The sequence below is a fragment of the Alligator mississippiensis genome, chromosome 7 (assembly GCF_030867095.1).
Source record: "Alligator mississippiensis isolate rAllMis1 chromosome 7, rAllMis1, whole genome shotgun sequence".
Lineage (NCBI taxonomy): Eukaryota > Metazoa > Chordata > Crocodylia > Alligatoridae > Alligator > Alligator mississippiensis.
In genome coordinates this window covers 55,050,021-55,068,413 of record NC_081830.1, presented here as the reverse complement: position 1 = coordinate 55,068,413, position 18,393 = coordinate 55,050,021, and the positions used below count along the sequence as shown (strand labels likewise).

The following is an 18,393-nucleotide window of genomic DNA, read 5'->3' as shown; positions in this document are numbered from 1 at the left end:
CTCTCATCAAAGAGCGGGCTATGGTTGTGAAAGCCGAAGTCTTTGCGATGACACCAGCCCTGCAGTCTTTGGTTGACTACCTCAATCTGTCTCTCAGCCCGTGACCTGTAACCAGGAGGATTGAGGAAAACACCACCTGCACCCCCAGCCACCTAATCCCTGCTCCCAGAGCCCTGTAGCCACTCATGACCCAGCTGGGATTGCTCCGAACCATGTCATTTGTGCCCGCATGGGTAAGGAGCATAGGGTAGTGGTTGGACAGCTGGGTAAGCTTTGAGAGCCTCTCAGCTACATCCTGGATACAGGCCACTGGGAGGCAGTAGACCTCCCGGGCTAAGGGATCAGGGCAGCAGATTGCTCCCTCAGTCCCCCTCAGGAGGGAGTCTCCCACAATGACTACTCTGCATTTCATGTTAGGGAGAGTAGGGATGGTAGGTGTTAGTGTATCTCCCTTGCCTACAGGAGCTGGCAGCGCTGCAGGATTTACTGGGGTAGCAAGAGGTTCATACCTGTTGCAGAGCTCCAGGGGGGAGGGGACCCTGGTGCAGTGGGCCTTGGGCCATTGACCACCTTGGTCCAACCCCCTGGCTGGACAGTGTAGGAGATCCTCAAGTCCTCCCTTGTCCTGGAAGGTGACTTTGATCTACCCTTTGCCTTCATGAGGTGAAGGGCCTGGCAGTAGGAGTCGATCTGTTTGCCATCCCTGATGGCACGCAGTCTCTGAACCGTGGTCTGGAGCTCTGCTATCTGGCACCTCAGAGACTCCAAAGTCTGGACACCCTGACTGTGAAAGAGTTTTTCCTGGAATTGAACCTGAAGCGGCCTTCCAGGAGTTGCTATCCATTGCTCCTGGTCTTCTCCATGGGTGCCCTGGTGAACAGCTGTTCACTGAGTTCTTGATGTAGTCCCCTGATGTAGTGGTAAGTTGCTACCAAGTCCCCTCTCAGCCTTCTCTTCTGTAGGCTGAAGAGGCCCAAGTCCCTCAGCCACTCCTCATATGGCTTGTTTTGCAAGTCCCTGATCATACAGGTGGCTCTTCTCTGGACCCTCTCAAGTTTTTCCACATCCTTGTTGAAGTGAGGTGCCCAGAACTGGATGCAGTATGCCAGCTGCAGTCTAACCAGTGTGGGATACTGTGGGAGTATCACTTCCTTAGTTTTGCATGAGATGCAATGTTTAATGGATGTCAACTTGTTGTTTGTCCTTCTGGCCACAGCATTGCATTGCTGTCTCATGTGATGGTCGATCACTACCTCTAGATCCCTTTCAGTCATGGTGCAAGTCAAATTGTCGCCATCAAGCCTGTAGGTATGTTGGGGATTGTTTGCCCCCAGATGAAGCACCTTATACTTCTGAGTGTTGAATTTCATCTGGCTCTGGTCTGCCCAACTCTCCAGCCTGTCCAGGTCCGCCTGTATCTGCAACCTAACTTCTGGCATGACCACACTCCCCCATAACTTGGTGTTGTCTGCAAACCTGGCTAGTGAGCTTTTCACCCTCACATCCAAATCATTGATAAAGATGTTGAAAAGCACCGGCCCAAGCACAGACCCCTGAGGGATACCACTGGCCACTTTTCACTGGGATGACACAGATCCATTCATGAGAACGCTCTGGGGCCTACCATACAGCCAGTTTTCTACCCACTGAACTGTTGAGTAGTTAAGCCCACAATCTTCCAACTTTTGCACAAGGATATCATGGGATACTAGATCAAAAACCTTTTGGATGTCTAGGTATATAATGTCAACCTTCTCTCCCATGTCTAGGTGGTGAGAGACCTGTTTGTAGAAGGAGGTGAGATTGGTAAGACAAGACCTACCAATGATGAAGTTATGCTGGCTGTCATTCAGAATCTTACCCTCAATGAGTGTATCGCACATAGATTCTTTAATGAGTTTTTCCAGGATTTTCCCTGGGATGGAGATTAGGCTGATTGGCCTATAGTTGTCTGGGTCCTCCCTCTTCCCCTTCTTGAAGAGGGGCACAATGTTGGCCCTCTTCCAATCCTCAGGGATCTCCCCTGTGTGCCACAGTTTCTGAAAAAGTTTTGCCAGGGTTTCCATGATGACCTCAGCCAGCTCCTTCAGCACTCTTAGGTGAGGTCCATCTGGTCCTGCTGACTTATAAATGTCTAGCTTTTCTAGTTGGTTTTGCACCAGCTGCACATCCACAGTGGGAAGGCTATCTTTCCCACCCTGCTCCCTGTGATCCTTATCTTGCTTGTCTTTCCCCTTGCTCCAGTGAAATACCAAAGCAAGGTGGGCATTCAGTTGTTCAATTTTTTTCTGGGTGTCTGTTACTAGCTGTTCCGAGGTGTTATGGTGCAGTAGTCTTTGGCTATTGCGCAGTCAGCATCACAAAAAAGCCATTTGTTGATGGTACTGCGCAGTAATTTAGAACTTGTTTATACTAGTACAAGTCTAGTGTACAAACAAGTACTAATGACTGTGCAGTAATGATTGCACAGTTAGCATCTTGTGTAGACATAGGCAGTGTGTAGTAGATTTGCTTTGCATGAGAGTCTAGTTTTGTTCCACAGTTGAAACAAAATGGCATGCAAATGTGCTGTATCCCCCCACAACCAAACCCAGTATGTTAAAGTCAGAATTCCTCAAAAATATTACATTATTAAATGCACTTGACTGATCAGAACATCCACATTCTGTGCAAAATACAGATAAAGAAGCCTTGTGTACAGGGTTACCAACTGTCAATAAAAACTCAGTTAAAAAATGGCTGTCAGTAAAGTCCATAAAAACAAAAAACTGTAGTTGTCAGTAAAAAAACTAAGCAGCCGCAGCTTGATAAAAATTCCAACAGATGGAGCACAGCAGCAACACTTAGTGTCTTAAGCAGGAGTGCAGCACCCTACAGGGAACATTCTCTCAGCCATGTGCTTCTGCTGCTGCATTCCAGGCTGCCTATACTACTACTGGGTTGTAACTAGGCTTCTTTGGTGGTCTGTGTTGGGATAGGGGGAACAGCACTTGTGGGGGGAAGGCTGCACTGTAGGTTGCGAAGCAGCATGCAGTCATGGGCATCAGGATGTGGGGGCCTCTGGCCATTGTGGTGGGGGGGGCAGCACAGTGTAAAAACTATTACTGCAGTCAAGCGGGGTTGCCAACCCAATAACTTTTTTTTTTTATTAAAAACTTTTTACTAACAACCAAACTTTTTTTTTTATCATGGTTGATGTTAAACCTCTAAATTTGAACCTAGTCTTCCTAACTGGGACCTGGAAGTAAGACAAGGCCTGGCAGAAAAGTTATATTTACCTTATGTAAAACATAGATCAGTAAAAACATATATCTGTTAAAACCAAGTTTGGCTATCAGTAAACTGCTTACAATTTGTCAATAAAAAGAATCTTGGGTTGGTAACCCTGCTTGCATACTGAGATCCAGTTTACAGAGAATAAATCATTCTTACCAAGCACACACACGAAATAGCTCTGGCAGTAATTCTTCATTATCCCCAGAGAAACAAGAGCACCCACTTGCTTCCCTTTTGTCAGCTGCTCACTAAGCTGAGTCTTACTTCCATATCACAACTTCTCTTTTTTCTTTCCACTTTCATCCAAAAGGATTTCCTTCTATGTGTGTTTTCTTTCTGTAGCAAAGCTATATATAGGATCATAGAATAATAGAAAACTAGGGTTGGAAGGGACCTCAGGATGTCATCTAGTCCAAACCTCTGCTCAAAGCAGGACCACCCCCAACTAGATCTTCCCAGCCAAGGCTTTGTCGAGCCGGGTCTTAAAAACGTCCAAGGATGGAGCTTCCATGACCTCTATGGGTAACCTGTTCCAGTGTTTAACTATCCTCCTAGTGAGAAATTGTTTCCTAATATCTAACCTAAACTTCCCTTTCTGCAACTTTAACTTCCCTTGCTGCAATTCGATGTAGCATCTATTAGTAATCAAGACGGTCTTTTCTGATGCCAATGAACAGATGAGTTCCTAAAATAAGTCATCCATCCACAGCACCCTCCTTTTGAAAATCAATTAAAAAAAGCATAAACCACAATTTCGTTTTCCCCAGAGAACATCCCTGATTGCTATATTCCCAGTGTACAATTGCTTCTCAAACAATGGGGCTTCTGAAATAGAACAAATCGAAAAGCTCTTTGAGGATAATGCATGGCATGTGAGATGGCAGGTGAAGTCACCAGGTGGAAATAAATTTAGATCATTACAAAAAGCCAGATGTATGCAGTCTACATGGCTCTACAGTCAAACTAATTACATGCTGGTTCTAAGCAGCAGTTATGAAAACACTGAGTACAACATTAAACTTGAGTACAACATTAAACAACATTAAACTTCATTGCAGAACAACAAGGAAGCTTTTTTTTTTTTGCCTCCCTGCCTGCCACCTGACACCTCCAGTGAAGGAATTCTACCTGATCAACACATCAAAGAGCTACTCAACATAGCTCACAAAGACACTCTCATGGACCAGAGGGACAGACTTCCATCTTCAGCTCCCTCTGTGCAAAAATGAAGTTTATTTCCTACCTATGGGGACTTTATTACCATCTTGTACCATTTACACTTTTCCCAGAGCCTGCCGAAGGGACTTTGATCCCGAAAGCTTGCAGAAAAGGACAGTTTTCTTGCCATTTTCCAGTTGGTCTAATAAAAGGTATCATTTTGGAACCAAGAGTTCTAGTTTTTTGTATGTCTTTGAGTACAACATAACACTTATGAACGAAAGAAAATACTGAACAGTTTAAAAGACGACCAAGAATTAATAACATTTTTTTGGGAGATGGAGCTGCCTTAGAGATTTTTGGGAGGTGGAGCTGTGCTCAATCAGCTTCACATGTACTGGGGGCCAGTGCCATGATCACACTGTCCTTTGGAGTCTGGTATACCTTAATGCAGTATGGAGAGGTATAGTCTTCCTTCAACATAGGACTGTAATCGTGGCAGATCCTTTTGTAGTCTACGCATCTCTGTTAGGACCATGACCAAAAAAAAGTCTGACACTGAATCTGTGACCAGATTATAAAAAATATTACCCAATACAAAATATTCGGAGGAGGGAGTTGCTGTTATGATTTCTTGATGGTGTCATTTGCTGACATGGAGTTGAAATATTTTACTGTAAAAATAATAGGTTTGTGTTTAAAGGATGGCCTGTCTAATCCAGTGACGGTATATCAGGGCTCTCACCTAGATGACTCCCAATTTTGCTGCCAGTACAGACATCTCTTGTCTCCTGAGATGTATATGTGGCTTTCAGAATGATGTTTTTCATCTTGTTAGAGTAGAAAACATACAGCATTGAGTATCCAGGTTGCTTGTAATTCACTAGGTTCTTTTAGCTTTTGGCTTTCCATTGTGTGACTTGAATGACTTTAATGGTAAGGCTTTAATTTTTTTGTTTAATTTTTTTGAAAATCTTTTGAAAATATATGTCTGTAAAACCATAAGAAAATGTTTCTATATGCAAAATCTCTTTCATTTTTAATTGTAGTTGGTTCATTCTAAATATTTTTGAGCCAGGAATTCTTTAAATTACTTAAATATGTAAAAGTGAAATAATCATAATAAGCAGTACTTCTGTGTAGCAATTTTAAACTAAATGCCTCTGAGCCATTGAGCAAAAAGGTCTGGCTCATGATCTGGAAGGACATTTAAAAATTCCTGATTAAAATTTGTGGATGACACAAAGTTGGACAGGGTGGTAAGTAATGATAGAGGGGCAGAGTCATACAGAGATATCTGGATCATGAGGCAAACTGTACTCGTTCAAACAAACTCTATTGACACAACCAAAGACAAAGTTATACATAGGAACCAGGAATGCAGGCCATTGCCACAAATCGAGGGACTGAGAAGCAATAATAACCGGAATGTTTTAAGGGTTATGCATGGATGAACCAAGTCAATATGAGCTCCTAATACAATGCTGTGGCAAAAGTGAGACCATTGGATGTATGAAGAGGAGAGCAGTAAGTAGAAGAAGGGAGGTGATTTAACCTCTATATATGGTACTGGTGAACCAAGAAAAATACTTCCTCCAGTTATAGTCTACACATCTTTAAAAGGAAAACTGGAAAAATTGATGATGGTGCAGAAGAGGACTATGAGGTCTGGCCTTACAGTGACAGACTGAAATAATTCAATCCATTTAACTTATTAGAAAGAAGACTGAGATATGACCTGATTACAGTGTGGGAGTACATGCAAAAAACAAGTCTAGTTTTAAGAATTCTTCAATATAGCAGAAAAAGGGAGATATGCTTTAGTTAGAAATAAGACGGTCATTGTTAATAGTAAGGAAGGTTAACCAGTGGAAGAAACTTCCAAGATAAGTGTAGATTGTCTATTGCAAGCCTTCAAATTAGGACTGCATGCCTTTCTAGATGATATGGGTTAATCAGATACAAATTATTAGGCTCAACAAATGGATAACTGGGTGGAATTTTACTGATTAGTATACAAGAAGTCAGACTAGGTGATTGAATGTTTCCTTTTGACCCTAAAAATATATAAATAAAGTAGGAAAGAAGGGCTAATATCACATTGAAGTTTGGAGGACAGATGCACAAAGAGTCAGATAATTGCCTAATGCCATATGGTGTGTCAGGGTCAGAGCTAGTATTGCAAATCAAAATGATTCCTCAGATTTTGTGATATTAGTACCTACAGCATGTTAAACACAGCTAGACTTTGAATTTTAAAATGGCATATCTTTAGGATGAGACTTCTCTTTGGAAATGACTGAAACAAAAATTTCTGTTCAGCAGGAAGGATGTAAAAATGTTAATGATCACTTTATTTTTTTATTGCTAGATCTACAGTGGAAGTCTGGGCACATGGCGGAGAGTCTAACAAATATGCCTCGTCATTCCCTTTATATCATAATCGGTGCCCTCTGCGTTGCATTTGTTCTCATGCTGATCATTCTGATTGTGGGGATATGTCGTATCAGCCGCATTGAATACCAAGGCTCTTCCAGGCCAGCCTATGAGGAGTTTTACAACTGTAGAAGCATCGATAGTGAATTCAGTAGTGCAATTGCATCTATCCGACATGCCAGGTTTGTTGTGTGGGGAAGGGAAAGTATCTCTTTGCTATATGTACTTCCAATACTGATGTAGTCACATAGCATTCACTAATTGCTACTGAGAAATCTCAAGGTTGTACCACTTTGATACTGGAAGGTGATTTCATTTCCATTCCTTTCCTTAGTTCAAGGCACTTCATCTGATGTCAGTAGAGTTGTTATGGATTTATTGGATTTGTAGTGTAATTGGGGGGGTAGGATCTATACCTTTTTACCAGTCATCGATGTCTTACAGTTTGGGAAATATTTTTTTTTGGTTTCTTTTTTCATTTACATCAATGGGGGCCAAACTTTTTGGCAGGCCTACCACAAATTAGCTCTGCACCCTTCCTGAGGGCCAATGCAAGCCTTTTCCTCTGCCTGATCTGCTGCTGTGCTTTTTGTTCCTTACTCTGTGCTCCCCACCGTGTGCTCTCCTGCTCTGCTTTCTGTTTCCTGCTCTCTGTTTCCTGCCTGATCTCCAGCTTTGCATTTTTTTCCTGCCCGATCTGCTGCTATTCTTCCTGTCCCCTCCCTCCTTGATCTGTTGCATGCTTCACACAGAACCTGCCTATGCCACTTGTGCTGCAGATTGGCTGCTTTAGATGTAGTCACTTATTTTTGAATATGTATTGGTATTGCTGCACATAATTTAAAAATTAATTTTGCAGTCAAAACAAAAGTTTCACAAAAGATTAATTAAAATACTAATGATTACTTGTTTGAGACTAAATCACTAGACCATATCCTGTATAACTCTGGCCAACTCCTACCCTCTGAAGTTCTTGAAGAAGGCAGATTAATTATAGAAAGGATTTTAAATGAAAGTTGCACACATTTTGTTCAACATAGTCTAAATAAAATGGTCTAAATAAAATCAAAGTATTTCAAACCAAACATTGAGTGAAATGCATCTGAAATTAAAATGTGTAGTTCAGAACACGTATTTGTGATCTGGTAATAATAGATATCTTGCTGACACATTCACTGTGGGAAACTATTGTATTAGTTTGTAAAGTGGTTTCCATTTTGCTGTAGTACTGGATTTAACAAATGAAAGAAAATGTTTGTTTAGAGTAAACGTACATAAATTGAGTATTTAATTTCAGTATTCAGTCAAATTCCAAAGAATTGGACATGGTATTAGTCTGCAGCTAAGTTAGAAGGCAAATAATGAACAAAGAAACTGGAGATAGTTGCGTATATCATATGTGATCATTTTAAACAGCAAGTTAAAAGCACCATTTACCAGTACAAATGAGGATGGGAACTTTCTATCTTTCTTACCATGGCTGCTTGCCCCCTGGCTTTCTGGGATGCTGGCATTTCTTGCTACCTTGTGTTTTTTCCTTCCTTAACAATTCCACCACTCCCTGCACATCTCTTTAGCTATTCTTCTAAATATTGCCAGTCATCTGCCATGGTGTATGAGTAATATACTAGTCAGGGATTGCCAGAGTGAAGCATGGTTTGACTGTGCCACTTCTGGTCCAATCTGTCCTGTACAGCAGAAGTTGCACAATGGGTGGTGTTTGACTCGGCTATGACAGCTCTAGCCCATCCATATCCACCTAGAGAATCATCTGCTGAGGAAATCTGGATGGTCCTATGGTACTGAGTGGAGAAAAAAAAGACTCAGAATTGAAACCCAGAGACTAGCTCAGCTGGGAGGTTCAGCACTGAGGAAGATGCCTCCAACATGGGTTCTCTTCCTGCTTAAAACATTGTGGACCAGGAGTAATTCCATTTAGGATAGTGAAGTACATAGACATAAAACGGGTGCAAGGGAAATTAGACACTTTATATCCTTCAATAATTGTCTTCCTTATTTTGTACTGAGTTCTATAAAAGGAAGCCAATTCCTAGTAGATATTTTAAATATTTTGTTTGCTTTGCTAATTATGATTTTCAACTTAATGCCCAAAGTAAGAAGGGCTTGACTCTGATCTTCCTCTTACACCAGAACAATTACATTGATTTCTTGGGATTACTCTTGATTTAAATTAGTATAACCAAGATCTAACTTGGGCTCTGGTTCTTGACATATGAAGTAGAAGTTGTAGGGAAAGATCTGTGTCTAGATGCAATGGGTTGATTGGGAAAGGAGCTCTAACTTGAGTTCATTAGCCATCCTTCCAAGAATAAGGCTATGACCTCTTTGTTACTTAAGAATTACTATGTTGTCCTTTTCTAATCACTTGAATATCTGATACCATCATGGATCACTCAGCTGGTGCTGAAGAATGTTTCTTGTTCATAATTTCTGGAGACAATGCATACCAACTCTGAAAATTCTTTGGGAATAAGTTAATGTAGTCCTACAAATGATTCTCCTGCTACTGATATAGCTTTCTCCTTTTATTTTTTAAGCATCTTTGTTAAATTATCTTTGTCCTTAAATAAATCCAAAATACTAAAAACCAAAAAGGAGGTATAAAAATCATAAAACATGCTATTTATTAAGTAGCAGAGGTCATAACAGAGATTGATTTGATCTAATTTAGTCTTAAGGAGGATCAATTTGAAAAGCATCAGTGACTGCATTTGAAATAAGATGCGTCTAGAAACAGTAAGCCTGAATTAAATAAAAATATGTAAATGACACCCCATTGATATAAAACAAAGGCCAGCGAGGAGTGTTTTGCGGTGAATGACCAGCATATTAAAGGGCTAATTTTCAGATAATCATTCCATACTTTTGAAGGTCAGGCTTCCAAAATCAGTTGTCACCTGATTTATCTGGTTCAAGATTTTTGCCAGTAAAGCAGAATAGTGCTGTAGGGAGCTAATAATTGATTCTACGTATTTACTCTCAAAATCCCTTCTGCTGGTTATCTGGAAGTGCCATTGAGAATTAGGATGCTAAGCAAAATATTTTTTTAGTAATGTTCTGTTTTATGGTCAGATATCCCCAGATTTCAGTTTCTTAGTCAATACAAAAGAGTTCTCCCAGAAGCAAGCAGAAGAATACTTTGGTCTCATTGGGTCTTGAGGTCTTATTTGACAATCCAGTGCAGCTGAATGTTTCATTGTAGTGCTTGGAAATCATTAACTACTTAGTACTGTGTTCACTTAAGTCCTTTTCTTGAAGCTTGTTCTCTGCCCTGCTTAGCATCTCTTCCACAGTAAACCTTGCAACCCCTAATCATATCTGTTCTTTTCTTGCTATTTCCTGGATGGGCAATACTTCTTCCACCTGTTTATCATAAAAAAGATGTGGATGTCTATCGTGCTTATCCAACTTGAGGGGAGAGGGTTGTAAATATTCCTTATCCCAGCTCTACATTCCTGCTTTTCCAGTCAATAATATTTCAATTCTCTAAGAGTCTTAAGATGATTTCCTAAGTTATAATGCTGAATACCTTAGGTTTCCCTAGTTATTTTCTTGAGGTTGTTTGGAACCTCTTCAGAAAGAGAAGGTGGAATAGGAAGTACCATATGTACACAAATTTATGATAACCTGGGATTTAAGACCACCCCCAATAATTAGATTCTATACATATAAAATGTATACATTTGTTACAATTTTCCATGAATAGAATCTCATTATTGGGGTCATCTTAAATGTGTCCCTCCCCCCACTACTGCAGGTGGTGGGGGAACAGGCATCAAAGGGGCAGTAATGGGACAGGAGGTGGCTGGACAGATAGTGGGGGAGGCAGTGAGGGGGCACATGATGGGGCAGGCAGGGGAAAGTAATGGGGCAGGCAGTGGAAGGGGCAGTGGGGGAGTGGGACAGGACTGGTACCCGAAGACTGCTGTGGTGCCCCTTGGTGGCTGCTCTGATTCTGTCAGGCCCTTGCTCCTGCCTCCCAGGGTGTCACCTAGCTTCCTTGTCCTACCATACCTTGTTGTTGAGAGTAATGAGGGGAGGCTGCCCTTGGAAGCTGGTGAGCCTAGGTGCTCTCTCAGTCTCTCTCTATCTCAGTATGCATTCCCTCAGATCCTGTGCACCTTAAAAGCTAAATTTGTGGCCTCCTTCCACCCCTACAGCCATGCCAGTGCCTTGCAGGTATTACTCCATTGCCTTTTTTGATCTCTTGTTAGGTCTCAGCTTTACTAAGTTCACCCTCCGGCTTACTCTGAATGTTGACAGCCTCAGCCCACTGTCTTGGGCCTGGTCTCTCCAGTCTCAGCCTTCACTGTCTTAGCCTTCACTCTCTTTCTAATCTCCAGGCCCCTTTGCCCTATCTGGCCCTGTTTCAGCCCCCCCTGGCATCCCTGTCCATAGCAAGGCTGCTTTTGGCTCAGCCTCATCCTCCCAGGTGTCTTGGGCCCAGGGCAAGGCACCCCTCAGCTCTGCTTCCCTCATCTGCATTTGGGCTTCAGCCCCACACAGCCTCCTGGGTCCTTCACCCTGCCCCATCTCTATGGTGGGTGTCCCTAGCGCACCCCTGTGGCCACCAGTCTGCTCCTTATAGCCACATCTGGTCCTCTGGTTATACAACAAGCAACATTGAACATATAATCATATAACTAAAACATGTGCATATTGCCTTTGCAAAGCTCACTTCTCACAAAGCATAACGTCCCTGGGCTAGACGCGCTCTCATCCTTGCAAGCAGGTTCATTTCCTTGGAGGCTGCTTCCCACAGTCTGCTTCCCTGTGGGAGCTTCTTTCCTTCCTACCCGCAGGGCCTGACTGCCCACTCTGGCTCCAGGACTGGGCTTCTGTGCCTGGAAGCAGTACCCTCTGTCAATCACCTGCCTTACTCCCCACCCCCCCGACTCCTCCCCCAACCCTGTACTGGGTTCTCACTCCTTAATTAAGTGTCAGCCTCAGCTCCTGCCATTCCATCTTTTTAAAGTGACAGGAATCTCTGGCCTCCCTGGTGTGGGTTCTGTCTGTCTTTTCTGGCTACTTTAATTCCCATGCCCCTCTCTCATGTCTCTCCCAGTCCCCTTTTGGATACTGTCTGTCTGATCTCCCTACTTCTCTAGCCCACTTTGGCACAGACTGCGGACACCAGTCAAGTCCTCCTCTCCTTTCCTTGTTTCCAAGTAACACAGTTTGGGTCGTCCGTTACAGGGAGGTAGTAAGGGGACAGGTAGGGAACAGACAGAGAGCAGTAGGGGACAGATGGTGTGGAGGCATTCAGCTTGTCCCCTGCTGCCTGTCCCTCCCACTTTACCCCCCTTATGCCTGCCTCCCACAGCCTCAGGCCATTGCTCTCCTTTACCTGTCTCCCCTTTTTCCTGCTCCACACTGCTGCTTCCCTGCCCCCCCCCCCCCCCGCCCCGCCTTGCCTCGGGTTCTCACCCCGACTCCTGATTCTCTACCCAGCACCTGCCCCTCCACCTCCCCTCTTATCTTTGCTCTGTGCCAGCAGGGTCCTCGCTGCAGCCTGGGGCACTGAGGATGGCTTCAGCCTGGTGACAGAGCATAGATAAGAGGGGGGCAGTAGAGGAGGGGAGTGTGTGTGTGTGTGTGTGTGTGTGTGTGTGTGTGTGGTGGGGGGGTGGGGACAGGAACTCAAGACTTCAGGGAAAGAATAGCAGAGGCAGCAGGGACAGCAGCAGCTGTGGCTTCAGCCTCAACTTGGGGTTAGGGCTGGAGCCAGAACCAGACCCGGAGCTGAACCCACAACAGCTGCCTGCCCCATGCCACCTCCTACTCAATTTTAAGACAAGGGGATTTCCCTCCCATGTTAAATGGAGAAGAAAAACGTCTTCTTTTAATTGAGTAAATATAGTATTAAGTTTGAGGAAAAATAAAATTTAAACTATCTGTGCCTCCCACCATTTTTACTAAAAGTAATTGTGGGAACCTTGGCAGTTACACTGACTGAAGGGTTTCCTTTATCTATTTGGATTGTTCTGAGTTAATCTGTACATGTGGTAAAGAAAATATGTTGTTTCAAACAAGTTTGAGTCAAGGTGAATGAACTCATAACAGTCCTTAAATTGGGGCTGTAGTTGCACAGACATTTTTCAGGTTCATATTAAGCAGTTAAAAATGAGATTATTGGAATCTATAAATAGAAATGTTTTTCTTGTTTCTGTGTCAAATATAATCTATTTAATCTAAATGAAAAAGAATGGTTTATTTCAAATAATTGTTGTATGCTTCTAAAAAAGAAAATGAAAAATAAATCACAATAAATGGACACTGAGATTCAGTGTCCAGACTGCAATGTTTATTTCAGTTTCAGGACTGTATATAAAGAGACTTTAGCTGTCTCAAGCCTGGAGAGGGGACACAACACTCATAGCCATTTTCAGACAGATGAACATGCACATGCTTATTAAAAATAACAGTTTTTAAACTTTTAAGGGGCCTGATTATCAAGGAGCAGGTACTTATCACTTTCTGAAACTCAGGCTCCTACTAGGGTGAGCACCCAAAATTGTCAGTCACTTTGGGAAAAGTAGGCTCAAGGACAGTCAAAGGATTTATTCTCTTTTCAGTAGGTAATATCTTCTAAAAACAGTAGCATGTTCATCCAAAGAATGCTGGAGTCCTGTCACATAAAATAGCTAGTATACTTTTAATATTCCAGGATGATTTGTTATTTTTTCTTCATTCATCAAGTCACGGTCTTTCCATTTTCAAGTATTTTTTCCCCAACCCTTATATCTGTCTCTCAAGTTGTGCAAAACAGCTTTCACAGGTTAGGAAAGATCAGGTTGAGGTCTTGCAAAGGACCAGATATAATTAATAGTTGAGTGCAAAGACCTAGAATCTGCGGTTCAGCTCTACCATGAAATGTACTTCAGTGGTGTAGAATGTCTGTCTTGACCATTCAGTCTGCAGAAAGTGGAGTAATATTACTAAATCTTACGCTTCGTACATTTTAAGGCCAGAAAATAAGTGTTGCGACCCTTTAGAATTTCTGTCCAGCATCAGTTAAAGACACAGTAGAGAAGCCTACCAGCTCCACTTTCAAAACAGAGCTTGCAGTCTAACACAGATAAACAAAGTCCTTGATATCAAGCAGTTTTCCCTATCTGTACAGAGCTAGACTCCCCAAGATGTCACACATCCTTTAGTGTGTTATTTCATAAACCAAATAGTTGAAAACATGACTTATACTAAAAGGATCAAGAAGCTCCAAGTCCTTTAGTCATTTTCATGGCTCTCTTCTTAAGCTTCTCTAGTTTGTCAATGTCTTTGAAGGGTGGACAACATAACTGAACATAGTATTAAGTTATATATATACCAGTAATAGAACCCCACATTTGATCACCCCTTGTTTATATACCAAAAGATTCCATTAGCCTTTTAGGCGTCAACGTTGCACTCAACTCATATTCACCTGATTATCCAGTTTGAACTTTCAGTCAGTCTTTTCCAGTCATCGCTTCTTAGGACAGGGTCTCCTAACCAGGAAGAATGGGTCTGCGTGCTTTGTTCCTAGATGTAGGACTTTACATTTGGCCATATTAAATACAATTTTTTTATTCGTACCCGGGTTGCCAAATGAGTGAGTGAGTAGCTCAAACTGTGTTATCTGCAACTTTTTAGTTATAATGTTGTTTTATTTCAGGTCATTGATAAAATTATTATATTGCACATGGCCAGCAACTGATAGTGTGGGGCCCTGCTAGAAATGCACCCATTTGATGATGATTTCCCATTTACATTTATATTTTGAGTCCTATTATGTATTGGAAAACATACAGTATTCTGGGCCTAGCTTCTGAATTCACTGATCAAAGGAATGTGGTCTACCAGATAAAAGGCTGAGCCAGGCCACAAAGAACTAGCATATGCTCTGTGGTCTTATCTCAGCTTGTGCTAATTAAGAGCACATGTCAACGCTAACCTTCCAGTACAGATCTTGTACTGTATCACATGTGCAACCAGCAGCGTGTTCTTTACACCTATGGAAAATGGCAGTATTTGACCTTAGCTCTTTAACAAGTTTGTTCCTTGTCTCGTGTCTAAAAAAAGATTGGTTTAGCTAAACTTCCTGATATCCCTGAGAATGATGGAGAAAAGGGATGGTTCAGAAATTCAACTTTAGCATTATTAACATAGGGTGCAAGGCTTGGTCCTCTCTGTTTTGGAATAACATCTCATTTCCAAAGGTTAAATTATCTCTGATGGAAGTTGGTGCATAACCAAGGTCCAGCCTTTGTGTAATAGAGACTTTAGCGTCAGCTGAAAGACAAAAGCACAATGCAGTTTCATGCAAAAGGCTCCTTGGAAGTATTTTTCTTGAGATTTGTACTCATTCAGACTAGTAGTTGTCCACATGCCTTGCTCTTAATGGAAAGATCAAGACATCTATATCACCAAAACTAGCCATGAAAAATCACAGCAAAGAAAAAATGGCATAAAATGCTTAACTAACATAGGACTGCTTTTATTTTATTTTATTTAGCTGAAATAATATCTCTGTTTTATTTACATTTTCTTGGTCACATTTTTCACTGTAAATAAATTACACCAATATAAAGCCACCAGTGTACACAGGAGGAAGCTAAACAGAATGGTAACATGAAAAGAATCCTTTCTATGGAGGATTACTCAGATGAGAGATCTTTTTTATCACTTTGTGGATCTTTGGTATATGAGCCCTACAAAGAAAGTAATTCTAGGGCTGGTTATGGGTGTGTCTACACAGCATATTCATTGTTCCAGGCAGGGACATATTCAAATACACCAAACCGCTCCGTGTGTTTTAACCAAACTGGAACTAGTATAGCTGCAGGTGAACTATTTAGCACTTCTTCTAACTCTTGTGAATGCAACTAACAATTCAGGGCAACAACTCTCTGATTCCTATATCCTATTTATTTATTTATAGTTCCTGGAATAACTATTAAAGCAATATTTTTGAAGACATTTGACCATTTTCTAGTCATATTTACAGCTGTTCATGAGTGCGACCAATTAATGGTACAATGCAGCAGCAATTGGACATACCTGAATTAACTCTGAATGAGTTAGCACAGGCACTGATTGCAGTACAGCCATAGTAGAATGATACTGTCCCTAGGCTAGGTAGCCTTGCCAAATGGTAGAGGATATACGTATTTTCTTGCATACAACATGTACCTTTTTTCAAAATTCAGCTGCTGGAAATTGCAGAGTGCATTATATGCAAGGAAACGTGATAATAGCAGTTTCTATGTCTGCCCGAGGAAAGCAAAAGAAAGCTAGAGTGCTGTACATGCGGCTCCACAGCTGCTTGTTGTGAACACTAGTGCAAAAGCTGCTACTCAGTTACCTGCTGTTTCTTACCAGTATTTTCAAGGAAAGTTCTTTTATTCTATTTCTGCCCTTCAAAAATGAAATCTATATCTTACTAGGGCAGGGGTGTTGTATGTGAGAGAATATGGTCTTAATTCAAGCAGACCACCAGTGAACATGACTGTACTGCTTCCAGTACCTACCTTACCTTGTTCAGATCTAGGTCTGGTATTTATGCAGTCTTACATTGTGCCATGAAGACATTCCCCAAAAGACATTAATGCTTTATCATATAAGAGGCAGAAGATCCTGGTAGCTTCTACTTGCCTCCCAAATGGCTACCCATTCTACAAAACCATAATGAGTTAATTATTGTATACTTTGTCTGCCAATTCAGAATTTAACCTTTGTAGTTGCTGTTTTTTCAATGGGAAAGATGAAGACACCCAAGGGGAAGTTTACATATGACATCTGATGACAACAGTGTTGTTTGCTAGAACAACTCTTAAATTGAAATTTTGACTTTGTGGATTTCAGTAGGGCTAGAATTTCACCTTAACACCTAGTTTTAAGTCTATGAAATTCAGAGATAAAAGTCCCACAAGAATGTGCAGAATCTCTCCTTTACTCGATTTGGGAATGCATTATCCATGTACTTCAAACATTCCAGTAATTGGAATTTTGATCTTCTTAGTATTAACTGCAAGACATGCTGCAATTGCTTTAGAATCTACTTGCTTGTCTTACAGTCCTTTTTGACAGTAAGGCGGGTCAATGGATTATTGAAATTGAAATTGATTTCAACAGACTTCTGTTTGTCACCAAAGCCTCTTCTCTTCTGCTTTTAGGTTTGGAAAGAAATCCCGGCCTGCAATGTATGATGCAACCCCCATTGCTTATGAAGATTATAGCCCGGATGACAAACCTTTGGTTACACTGATTAAAACAAAAGATTTATAATCTACTGTATCTTTTTTGGATTATTTTTCAAAAGGATGGGCTACTAAATTAATTTAAATATTTTTAAGAAGAAGAAAGCATAAGAAATTAAAACCATTAGATGTTCCAGAATTTTCTGTAGAATATTTAAGAACTAATTTTCTGCAGCTTTTAGTTTGAGAAAAATATTTTAAAACTAAATTCGTGAAGTTCATGAATTGCATTTTAATGTACTTTCAGCTCTATAAACTGTAAGCTTATAATAGTGTGTGCTTTTTCATGGTAGACACTATTACACAACCCAGATGAGCTTCTGTGGTTGTAACAGAACAGAAAAACAGTAACTGATGAAGAGTTTCTTTTTGACATTTCAGTGCCAGCTTTCTCAGTAGAGTTAGGAAAAAAATGTGAAGCATAATAGGATGCATAATATATCCATTAATTTAAAAAGTCTAAAATGTTTGTGTTGTGAAAAAGAAACTAGTAAAATTTATTATTCCTAATCTGAATGAATTAGCATTTGCCTTATTCCGTGCATGGATAGATGAACTTACTTCTGCATTATTTTCCTGAAAGTTGCTGAAACATATTCTTGAGTTGATGTTAGTCATTTTTGTAATAGTCTTCAAGGTAGGCCTTGTAAAATAAAATATAATTAAAATGCCTCTGGAGGCAAACAGGAGGCCAGATCCTCTACCCATTGAATTATTGGCGGAATTTACAGTGCCTTCATTGGGTGCAGGATTTGGCTCTAGGATTGGACTGAATCTATATTTTTCTTTAAAAGTCAAGGTTTTTTATATTGTGAGTAAAATAAGCATATGGTTTGAGCTGTTTGTTTCTCAAAGGTTGTTAATGTACAGTATTGTTTCATTAAATATTGTGTATTTCTCATAGTGAATCTTATTTATAGACAGTGTGGTTTTTTCTGTGGCTGTATTTGATTGCGTATGTGTTTCTTCAGATTCTTGCTTATTTCAGAAAATATTGAATAAATGTTATCAAGTCAAAGTTGCAGCTGATCATTTTGATTTCTTTCATTTCACGTTCCTTGAAATTTATACATTTAAAAGCACCTGAGTAATCCCTTACAATACCAAAAGAAGACTAGCTACTTACAGCTACTGTCTTGAAAACAAGAAAGGCTCTGTATCCTGGGATGTGGGAGACCCAGATTAAAGTCCCTGTTTATCCTGATTCATAGTGATCTGTGATAGAAAATCCTGCTCTGAATCGGGCAGAACCAGGAAACTGGGT

General features: G+C 40.9%; 1 protein-coding gene across 3 annotated transcripts in view; it reads left to right on the top strand.

The window, feature by feature from the left end:
* The window catches only part of DNER (delta/notch like EGF repeat containing), a 366,522-nt gene extending 348,375 nt beyond the window's left edge, over window positions 1-18,147 (top strand). For 2 of the 3 annotated variants that reach the window (XM_059730966.1, XM_019491837.2), the window contains 2 exons: window positions 6,806-7,052; window positions 17,046-18,147. In XM_059730966.1, the coding sequence (XP_059586949.1) occupies window positions 6,806-7,052; window positions 17,046-17,157 (359 nt within the window). In that variant the 3' untranslated portion in view covers window positions 17,158-18,147. The remainder of the gene's footprint in view (window positions 1-6,805; window positions 7,053-17,045) is intronic. The other variant, XM_059730967.1, reaches the window with a different exon arrangement.
* The last annotated feature ends 246 nt before the right edge of the window (window positions 18,148-18,393 follow it).